Raw genomic sequence first — 12,152 nt, forward strand, 5'->3', positions numbered from 1 at the left:
GTTGTCATAGGCCACTTTTCCTTGAAACTTTGTTAAAAGGTATCCACTTCCTCAGATCAGGTGTTCTCTCTTTCATGAGATCCTCCTTGATCTCACCCCAGTGATAATTAATTATTCCCCTCCCTCAAATCCCATAGTATTTTTATGACAATTTAAAAAATATATAATTGACATATCTTGCATCTGAACAATTTATATCATTTAATGGGTTCTAGTGTATTCACAGAGTTGTACAATCATTGCATGAAACATTTTCATCATATAAAACAAATGTATCCATCAGCTATCACTCCACATTTACCAAGTCCTTGATAACCAACTAATATATTTTCTGTTTATATAGAGTTGCCTGTTCAGCCATTTCATACTTGTGGAATCATTCACTGTACTCCCACATTATTTTGCTCATATCTCTGTTATTACCCCTGCATCATGTATTGTGTTTGTTGGATTTGGTGATCCTATATTTGATTTCCTCTGCAGACTAAGAGTTCCTAATCTGCCATCTTTGAATCCACAGCAGTGCTTAACAATGTGCCTGCTACATTAGTAAATATTAAGCAGAAGAAAAAGAATCCCCATTCCTTTTCACAAATACAATAGTGTAGTCTATAATATTATGTTTGAAAACATGAAAACAGATGACTCCTGTCTGCACTGAACCTTATAGTACCAATGAAATTATGTAAAGACTTTGCACATAATTGACCTTTGACAAAAGTATGAGGGCATGAAGTTTACCTTGGAAGTCCACTTTCTTTGCTTTTTCGCTCTTCATCCTTTGAATCTTCTGACTCCTGGTTCCTAGCCTTGTGGTACACCTGTCTTAGTAGCTGGTCCAGCACACCTTATACCATCTTTTTATCGGTGCTCCTCTCCCACCACCATTAAAACCATCATAAGGTTTTGGACTCCCCAAAATTAGAGATCCAGTTTTAATCCTACTTCTTTTTTAAACACTAGCTACATATATTGTTGAAATTATTCACTTTCCCTGAAAAATACAAGGATGGTATTCAGTAAAGCTACCTTTAATTCTAAAAATTTATGTTCTTTTATAGCAACTCACTGAATAAATTCAAAAAATAAGATTTGTGACTCATCCTCTTTATTTATAATATCAGAATAAAAGGACCTTATGAGAAAACATAGATTAGCTGTAAGGTTGTGTCTATTATATAGTGACTTTCAGGAAATACTTTAACCTTAGAAACATTTTCCAAATTAATGTAAATGGATTTATTACATTATATCCTTTAGGACAATGGCTTGTATTTTCTTTAGAGATATAATTGGGTTTTAAAGGAGTTTTTATTTTGCTCACTCTTCCTTTCACATATATTCCATTCCTAGGTGTAAATCCAAAGAAAAATATATGTGGTAGAGGAAAAAACAATTGACTATAGTTAATGGCTTTCGGTATTAAAGCCAAGTATTTACAAGTGAAACAATGAGGTTCATGGCATTGGTAATGGGATTTAGATGGATTTAGGAACTAAGGCTGAAACAGGAGCCTAATTAGAGAAGATTCCAGGGTCATCATGTCAGTCCTCACCTGTCCACCAAGCAGACAGACTGTCCACAGCTTTTACTTCAAAGACATGGCCTGCTCTTCTCATTAGTGCCTGTTGTCTCCCAGTTCTTGAGGGAGAGGAGACCTCTGCCTCCTGCAGTTTGATGTGTCTACAGCACGGTACTAAGTGTGGGCGGAGATTCAGCTTCCAGCTTCTATCTGGCCTCAAAAAACAAACAAACAAAAAGTCACCGAAAATTTATTATAAAATATTTAGTGATTTTCTTAAAGAGAGATAGGATAAAATAAATTATATTGGATAGAACATCTTTAAAATATTTGAAAGAAAGGACATGGATAAGGAATCTCTCAGGCATGAAAAAAACCACAATTATGAGGGTCCTTTGTACCTGTGCTGGAGAGCCAAGCTTTGAACATTTGCTAAAGGGGACCTCTGTTTCCTTTGTTCCTTTCTAGTTCCCTTTGGTATGTCACAGGATTCTATGTCTGAAGCTTGTTTTGATTTTCCATGTGGATTCTGTTGGAAGCTCAGCACTTAAGCTTGGCATCTAAAGCTGAATAAGGAAAGATGAGCCTGGGGTAGGATCTAACTCTGCTGAGTCCCAAGGGGGTCAGTGTTATCACATATTTCACAGTGTTTCTGTAGCTTGGTGAGTTGGGACATCAGAGAACATACAGTTCCATGGCTCTCTTCTCTCTTGCTTCCCTTTTCTTCTGACCATTGTGTGAGGACTTGGTAATAGTCCAGAGATGGCAGAAGAAGAGAATGGGGCAGAGATGGCACTTGAATGACAGAGTCTAATGCTGCATGAAGTTACTATATCACAGAAGTAGAATTTTGTGTTCCTTTCTTTTAGAGTGGATCCCAACAATCTTTCCCATCATTAAGGCCATTATTTGACTACAGGACTCAATTTTTAAAGGTGATTCCATTGACTTGAGCTGTAATTGAGAAAAAGGAAATCACTAGGAAAGCAGATTCTCCCTTTCAATTCTTAAGTAACTTTCAGGAAATTTCTTTTCTGCTAATGACCTACCCAATTGTGTTCCAAATTTTGCCAAATGCTAGCCCAAGTTTTTATTAAAAATACCCCAGTTTCTTTTATAGAAATAATCTATATTTTAAAAATTCTGTCTTTTTTATTTATTGCACATGATTAGACTTTAAATTTCTTTCATAAAAACACAAAGTTTGCACTATCAGGAACACAAGAAAATTTGTATAATTACCGAACAATCTAAAAGCATTCCAAAGCAGGTCTATTTTAATTATGTATATAAAAATATACTTATTGTCCTTTTTCAGAATTAAAACAATAAGAACAACAAAAGAAAACAATGGATTGAGATCCACGAATATGCAATTCTGATTCCTAACTCTCTAGAACATAGGCTTAATTTATATACATTTATTTGCTCATTTTAATAAATGTTATCTTGATGTTGGAGCAAAAGTACTAGGCCTTCTTGCTCAATCTTCCTTAATAATTTTTACCCCTCTCCTTTTAACCCAATATTACCTTTCACGTGGTGCAGGGGAAATCATTTGGGGTCACCCTGGGGTTAAGACTGAACCCAACTACAACTGAAATCAAATTTTAATTTGTAGCCTCTATGATAACTGTGTATATCAAAGAAATAGTTTGTGGTGAGAGAAAGATGAGTGATAGAAAATAAAAAAGAGGGTAAAGAAAGAAAAAATGAAAAAAAAAAGGGAGAGCAGAAATTGAGACCAGTCTATAGAATATTCTAAACATTTTCCCTTCATAGCCAGCCCCAACACTTATGAAACCTAGGCGGTTCCCCCCAGATCCAGCTTCATGGGAACCCAGAGATTTCCAGATTTTCAAGTGCTTGAATTTTTTTGGTGATATGGAATCTTGTATAGATTTCCAAGATATAAACACAAATAAAGGAAAATTTTTACCAATATAAATTTACTTTAGAGATTAACTTTATAACATTCCTTAGTAAAAAATTAATTAGAGAGGACTATACTATTATATTAAACAGACACAAAGATTTGAACTTTGAAGATTTAGATGACACTTTTTTCTTTTTTTTTATTGGTACATTATGCCATATTCTTACAGGCACATAACAAAAATTTAATAATCTCATTCCCCAGTACTTCCCCTGTTCCTCCCCTCTTCCCACCCCCACCCACTTGCTCTGTTCTATTGACTGCCTTCTGTCATTTAAATTAGAGCATTATAATTATACATGTGTGTATACACATGCAGACACACACGCATGCATGTGCATGATCTGTTGTGTCATATTTGTACATGGACATAGCATAGTTTGGCAAATTTCATTCCCCAGTACTTTTCTATGCCCACCTTCTCTTCCTCCCTCTTTCCTCTACTCTATTGGTTTCCCTTCTATTATCCCGAGACCTTGCTTCCCTTTTTTTCATTACTTTTTTCCCCGTTTCTCTCTCTAGCTTCTGTACCTGACAGGAAGCATTCAACCCTTGATTTTCTGAGTCTGGCTTATTTCACTTAGCATGATGTTCTCCAGTTTGTATGGCATTTTTTTTTTTAATCATCCACCACATACAATTTCTGTTTTGGTTTAAAGGTAAACTAAATTACTTTCCCTTAGATCTCTTCACGTCAAAGATCAAGATTTTAGAATTGACCATCATTTTGGATCATCATCTTTTATATATATATATTATATACATACATATATATACATTACATATACATTATATATATACTACACATATATAGTGGATAAAATATATAAAAGAATATTTCATGACATGAAAATATTTTCCCCATTGTATTGAGTAGAAAATCAATTTTAAAGTTTTATTTTTATTTTTTATGAAGAGAAAAATATAGAGGAAAAACAATTCCTGCAGGATTCTACAACCCGGAGAATGTTACTAGTTTGTGGAACTGAGATGAGGTCTATTTTACTTATTGGTATTTCATGTTTGGGCAGGAAACCTATTCTACTTTTGTAATAAGAATATTTTAATGAGACACATCTAGAGCACAGGGTGTCTTACCTCACCCTTAAATAAAATTTTGAATTATCTGAACCCCAAACTCTTCCAAGTTGCCCTCATAATTGCTCATCTACTCAGATATTTTGAATAGGGTCTAACCAATGTGAGAGGGATAAGGTGGAAGATAATGTCAGTATTCACTCAGAGTATTTTGATCCCTTTCTTGTCATCCAGCTGAATTCTCTTTTTGGAAATCAATCTTCAGACCATTCACTCGTGTTTGCAGTGATGTCCCCTTGCCTCCAAGTTCTGGTCATGGCTGAGACAGTCACTTATGGAAGAGAATTGAGATTTAGTATTTTCTGAAGACCCAGGTGACATTTGTCAAGTATTTTCCTCAACAGATAAAGACTGTGCAATTCTGCCATGTCAGAGTTGTGAACAGGGTCTTCACAATGGAAGGTGACTTGTTTGTGGTGAATGCTTTGTGGAGGCAATCACCTCTTGGTCTGCTGTGCTGCTGTGGTCCTGGTGTTTTGCTTTTTGGTTTGTTTCTCCACATACACTCCTCCCCAAACAGGATACATTTGGTGGTCTTTTATAAATTTTCTTTTTTTAAAAAAAAAGTGGATTAGGCAATTTTCCTTGAAACTTCTTTCCTAATTTAGCATGAAGTAGAATTAAGCAAGTAGAACTGGAGGAATTTATTTGGAGATATCAAAATAAGAAGGGAAATTGTTTAGTTGTACCAGCGGACTATAAGAGGACTGAGGAATGGATTGAAGAAAATTATCAAGCATGCATGTTGTTTTTAAGTGACACTTGAGCCTAGGATGTGCAACAGCTGTGTTGTTGGCTTTTTTTTTTTTTTTTCTTGTGCCAACTTTCTTTATTTGATTGATTTTCTCTCTGACAGCTCACTGTGCTGATAAATGTGTCCATGGGCGCTGCATTGCTCCAAACACCTGTCAGTGCGAGCCTGGCTGGGGTGGGACCAACTGCTCCAGTGGTAAGTTTCCACCTGCTGTTGTCTGTCTTGGGGATGTTTTTGCTGTATGAGCCCCTTGTCTGCAGATTACCCAGAGCTACAGTTTCCCTCTTCATCCCAAACAGAGCATGGTGTGGATTCCAAATCCAATTCATTCCAATGAGTTCCTTTTAAACACGTTCATGTATTACATACAGAACTGTTGTTAATTAGGTATAAAGAAAAGTATGTATAAAGGAGATTTTAATGATCCGATACTCATACTTTCATGAGTAAATTAATGTGTTTTCTAGAGTAGGGTCCAAAATTTATATTCTTTACTTTAAGGCAGTTGGATAATACTCTAACTTTTGTTTTTAACTTGGTTTATCTAAGATGCTTTCCTAGTGATTAAAATTTATCACCCGTTGGTTTTAACTTAGAAGTAAAATTGATATTTCTGATAGTAATATATCAATTTGTCTTTGAATTCTGAGATGGAAATAATGAGCGTATGTCCAGTTAATTTTGGGGAGAAAAATTTGTAATATATGAAAATTCGAGAATGTTTTGATACTTGCTAAATGAAATCATAACATGGTGTACAATGTGTCTTCATTATGCTAGAGTTGTAACTCTAAAATGATACGAGCAGGCTATATCTAAAATCCTATATTCATTGTTGTGCAGATTAAATAATGGAATGTCATGGAATACAGTTGTTTTTCTAAATTTCATAGTTAAAATTTAAGTCTTCTGGCTAATTCATTCTGCCCACTTAATTGTGTCCACTTCCTGCTCTTCCTTTTTGACCTTGAAAAATGTAAGAGGAAATTGAAGTGCAACTAAGCTGTAGTGCACAGAACATTACATACATAAAAAGGAAATAATAGTTTTTAAAAATTAGCATGTTCCTGTGATAGCACAAATTTTTCTTCATTGCTACTAAATGATTTTCTGAGATTAGTTTGAAAGGACTTTAAGCTGTCTAGATAAACTGGTTTTAAGAATTTTAGTTGCTTACTTTGGAGTATGGGAAGCTACTCTTGACCTTGTTGGGACTGCTGGTTTTGAACTTGTGATCTCTTGGCTTTCTCTGAAGCAGCATCTCCAGGGGAAGCCCTTGTGCTGCCTGTGCACAGAACTCTTGGTGTGAAAGAGCCCTGCTATTGTACCTTGGACAGGGAGTGTGTGTGTGTGTGTGTGTGTGTGTGTCTTTCTGCTCCTGACAGGCATCTCAATTCCAGTGGGTAACTGTCTTGCAGGGCTTTGTTTTGCTTCTGTTGGGAAGCAGGAGGAGAGTGGGCATTTTGTTCACATGCCATTGAGGCAGAATGTTTGGGATGTGGGATTTGGCTCATGTCCATCTTTCTGGCCGACTGACCTCAAATGCAATATTGCTTTCATTAACTTTTCCAACTTAAAAATCAGTCGAGTCCAGACATTTTAGAGAAAAATAACATTATTATAAACCAGTGGGAAAGGAGAGAGTGGATGTATTCTTTGTTTGAAAAATGAGGTTTGTTACTACTTCCAGGGCAAAGAATGCCGTGGAATAATTTCAGTTCTACTCATACTTTGCTAAAAACTGTAGCCTACCTCAAGTTAATAGATCAGACTGAATAGTGTTTGTGTGCAAAACAAAAGCCTACATTGGTTTTGGACTATAGAACTGATTTGGGCCCTCTAGTTTTAAAAAAAAAAAAAAATCATTGCTTTGTTTTAGAGTTTACTGACTTTTGAATGAAGACTCCAGAACTCTGAGGACATATGCTCTTTTAATACTGGAAAATGGTAATTAATACTACTTGCGATGTATTCTCTACAACTCATGTTTTGGGTTTATAATGAACAAAAGCATAAATAAGCATTAACAGATGTCTAAAGTCTTTAAAGATGTTCAGAAAAAAATCATTTCTAACACTTTTCTTAAGCACAAGAAAGTGCTATACTGGGTTTTGTTACCTGGATTTTTGTCTGTGGCAGTTACCCCTATCTCAAAAACTGTGCTGAGTTGTTTACTCTTGTCCAGGTAACTCTGGAAACAAAATGTATGTTCTAGTCATCTATTATATGTCAGAATTAAAACTGCCTAATTTCCAATGATTCTATTTCCATTTTTCCTTCTCTATGGTTACTCCTCTGCATAACTTTGATGATGTATGTTAGATTCATAAAATGACTGCTTTTATAATTAGATGGACTCTTGATACCTGGTAAGGTTCAATCAGGAGACAGAAACCACAGTCATTTTTTTTGAGTAAAGTTTTTATTTTGAAAGAATTTTAGATTTACAGAATTGTTGCAAAGATAGTACAGAAAGTTTCTATATCTCCATATCCAATGTCCTCTATCATTAACTTCTTAAATTACCATCAGTTTATAAAAATTGAGAAACTGACATTAGCACATTGGTAGTAAATAAGTTCCAGAAGTTGTTGGAATCTCATCAGTTTTTCCACAAATGTCCTCTTTCTGTTCCAGATTCCGACCCAGAGCCCCATACCATGTTCACATCTCCCCAGTATCCTCTCTCTGTGACCGTTTCTCAATCTTCCCTTGTTTTTCATGGCCTTGAGAGTGTGGAGGAGGACTGCACAGGACCCCAGTCTGTGCTTGTCTGGCATTTTTCATGATGAGGGTGATGAATTTTGAAAAGAACAATGCAGAGGGCTGGGGATGTGGCTCAAGCGGTAGCATGCTCGCCTGGCTTGCGTGCGGCCCAGGTTTGATCCTCAGCATCACATACAAACAAAGATGTTGTGTCCACCGAAAACTAAAAAATAAATATTAAAAAACTCTCCCTTTCTCTCTCTCTCAAAAAAAAAAAAAAAAAAAAAAAACCATCAACAGTGCAGAGTTGAAGTGTCTTTCTCATCACATGAAATCAGAGAGTCACAGGAGATTCACCCATGATGCCATCACCTGGTTAGCCTTCACTGCTTGATGAAGTTGTGTTGGCCAGATTTCTCCATCTAAACATAGAATTTTCCCCCTTTCCTATGCTATTCTGTGAAAGCAAGCCACATAATCTACCCATTTATTGAGGAAGGAACATCTACCTATAGTGTCTGGAATTCTTTAAAAAAAAAGACATGTTTCTTTTCCTTCATTTACTTAATAATTTATATCAGTTTGGACTCATGTACATTGGGTTATATGACAATATTACATTATTTATTTTGTTGTTTGAATAGTTTCAGCCTTGGCCATTGTGTCCTTTGGACATGCCTGTCCTTGTGAATTTGAGCACTGCATTCCTTTCTGTTACTATAAGATACTCCAGGCCCCTGGTGTATTTTTTCCTGTCTTAGCCTTGGAATGGGCCATTTCTGAAAGAAGCCCTGGTTCTTTCTATTAGAGAATGGTATTTGCAAACCAAGATCTGGGTGCTGGGTGTGCCCATTGCTACTAGGACTCACAGGGAATTGAAAAGAGAAAGTTTGATAAAAAGAATTATTAACTGTGGTTGGAATGATGAGGGATTGAATGATGAGGTAGATTGAGCTATAGAAGCTCAGAAATAGTAGATATAAGGAACAGTCACTACCCTTACAGTGTAGATGGATTGTCCAGAAAGGAAGTTCCAGAGATATGTGGGCTAGACCTCACTGGAAAGGGCACAGCCACAGCTCACTGGCAGGGAGGTCGCTGTGGTACTGCTCTAGCAGAACTTGCTGGAAATCTGTCCTAAATGATGCCCGAGGAAGCTCTTCATGGAGTGGTATCTCACCAGAACTCTGTTTTAAAAAAAAAAAGGCAGAGGGATAGGGAGGGCAGGTGTTGGCTGATGGTTGCTGCTGGCCAGTGTACTACAGGATTTGGATGCTAAAGAAGCTGCCCATGCTTCAAGATCTTGGTGCTGGAGCAGCTCCTTGTGCTGCAGAAATAGAGCACTGTAGAAGCTGTAGGTGCTGGGGAGCAGGTCCTAGATAAGCCTTTGGCATTGTACTTAGACTGTAGGAGTTGGCTGCAGAGCAAACTCACTGGGACTAGAATAGACAACTCCTTATCTGCAGTGTCCCTCCTGCGCCCTCTACTGAAAATGCTTAACATTCAACTAGCAGGCAAAGAAAAAAAGATTTAAAGGGCCCATATACACTTTTGTAGAACAGGCAATGAAGGATAAATTTAGAGCTAGAAGGCAATCAATCGATAGCTGTTGCAGTCTACACCTTTGGTTACTTGGCTCCTATATGCATTATTCTATATCCCCTTGAATTCCTACACACCAACAAAACAACTCTGCATTCCCACTTAATATGAAATAGTTATTCATTTTACAAGGTGTTTTTACTCTCTTATCAGTATAAGGAGATGCAAATCCCAATAATTTTTGTATCCATTACTGGATACATTAATTTTTTTCAAATCCAATCACAGTTTGACTGAATATTCTGTTTCCAAAATACTAAAGTTAACTTCCAATAATTTGTATATAAGATAAAATAAAAATGGAAAGAAAGAGAAAATAGAAAATAAAATAAATACATACATATAACAAGCAAATGGAAAAAATATTAAAAGCTACTATATCCCTCCTCTCTGCAATCAGTAACAAGGCTATAAGTATGGTTTCTATGGCCTCCTTCTTCTACTCTCCATTCAGTATTTCCCCTGTACTTAAGAAGAACCTTAGACGCTTGAAGTTCTTTACCTGGTGGATTGGCTCAAACCTTCATCCAGAAAGGTTTCAGTTCCCACCTATCCTGCCTCTTTTGGGTTGTTGATGTTTTCTATTAACCTTTACTACTGAGTATGGAAGCATTAGGGGTACTCCCCAGGATCCCTGAGGTCCAGATGTGGTTCTCCTTCCCCTATGTGCAGCAGCCACCCAATCTCCCCTTGATAATCAGAATCACTCAGCCAGAAGAGTGACCTAGTTATTGACATTTAGAATCCCAAATGGTCAGATGACAATAAATTAATAACTATTACACTATTTTCCTTTCTAAAATACATGGAAGATTAAGAGATTGGAAAACATTTTCAAAGGTTTGGTTTTATAAAGATTTCCATTTGAGACTTTACCATGCCAATAAAAAAGATTTCTTACCTATGAGATAGTTGGTGTTCCTAGGTCTCAGTGTATTCTCTGTATAAAAAACCAGATGTGCCAGAGAGCTGTACAAAGTTTTCTCCCCTGGAATGAAATCATGATTTACTTGACTACAGTCAGACATATTGCCTCTTTTTAAATTTGATTAAAATCATTTTTTTTGAAAAAGCACACACATATTTTTACTTTTATTGGCATCCTAATGTATACCCTCACCTATACGAATGAATGACATTCATCTATTTTACCTGTCTCCTTCTTCCCTCCCCTCTTTCCTCCTCTCTCTCTCTGTTTTTACCCCCATAAATCTATCTGTCCAAGCATAAACCTCCATTCCTCTTCCTCTCTCACGGGATGATAAACAACTCCAGGAGGGCAGGGGCCGTGTGTTATTAATCTCTTTAGCTTCTATCATGCCTGGCATATGGTAGAGCACAGAAATGTTTGTTCCATTTAATTAGATTGATTTGAAGGGCATGATCCTGTACAATTCAGAGGTCATTCGTGTGTTCATTTTGTGAACTTCCATCAAGTGATTACTATGTTCAGAGTATCATGTTGGATGCTGGGGATGAAAGAGCAAATAAGGGATAGTTCCTGGTCTTACAGAGCTCATACCTAGGGAGAAAGGTAACAAAGTATGACCAAGAGAATGGCTCCAGGTAAAGAGGTGGATAGGAGAAAAAGTACATGGAGTTGGGTAATGAAGTATGAGGTTTTGTGAGGCCATGAGAGCAAGAAGGGCTTAGTATAATGCTAGGGGATAAAAGCAGGTTGCTATGAGGTGGGAGGCTATGAAAAGAGGATGATAAGGTATAAAATACCTCTCCAGAAACTTCTCTGAGAAGCCAAGAAGAGGGAGAAATAAAGAAGTAAATGTAAGAAGTAAATGTAAGGTCAAGAAAAATTTTTCTTTTTTTTTCTTTTATTTGTGTTTTAAGATGAAAATGACTCAGACAATGAAAGGATGGTGAAAGAAAAGAGGGAGATACTGGTGACTCATTTCGAGAGAGGGTCATTTAATAAGGGAACAGGGCTCCTGAGAAAAGAGCTGGCAGATGAGTGTGGATCCCTGCCATTGATGAAGGCATTAGCAAGGAGCACTTCCTGTCCCCAGAGAACAAGGATGGAAAGAGTGGCTGGAGTGGATGCAGAGGGTTCCTGGGTGTGTGGGGCGTGAAGGCAATGGAGAAGAGGACCTGAGGGAGTGTGTAGTCAATGACCTTTCTTCTCTTGGTAAACTGGCAGGAGAGGTCATCTGTTGACACCAAGGGTGTAGAAGTTGGGTCACATTGTTGATGATATTGCAAGTGGAAGTTCATCTTTACTGAACCTTTGGTGGTTGGTCAAGCATCATTGTAGGAGTACAAGAATCACCTCAGTTAATATTCACAACATACTATGAGATGGTTAGAATTATAGTTCCTAGTTTACAGCTAATGAAATGGAGGGGAAGGTGTGCTGAAAAATTGACTTACCTGAGTTATATATCTAGCAAATGGTAGAGCCAGACTCACATCTCATGCAGAACCACTAACTTTAACCACAGTGGCACACTGTATTCTGATTTGGAGAGGAGGATGAGTGAAAGCAACCAGAGTCAGCAACCACAAGAGGAATAAGAGCAGGA

At 37.0% G+C, this 12,152-nt stretch overlaps 1 protein-coding gene across 1 annotated transcript in view; it reads left to right on the forward strand.

Moving 5' to 3' along the window:
* Megf10 (multiple EGF like domains 10) overlaps positions 1-12,152 on the forward strand; it is a 116,433-nt gene that overhangs the window by 30,804 nt on the left and 73,477 nt on the right. The window contains exon 4 of the mRNA XM_076855908.1: positions 5,413-5,505. Within this exon, the coding sequence (XP_076712023.1) occupies positions 5,413-5,505 (93 nt within the window). The remainder of the gene's footprint in view (positions 1-5,412; positions 5,506-12,152) is intronic.

This window comes from Callospermophilus lateralis, chromosome 5, assembly GCF_048772815.1.
Source record: "Callospermophilus lateralis isolate mCalLat2 chromosome 5, mCalLat2.hap1, whole genome shotgun sequence".
Lineage (NCBI taxonomy): Eukaryota > Metazoa > Chordata > Mammalia > Rodentia > Sciuridae > Callospermophilus > Callospermophilus lateralis.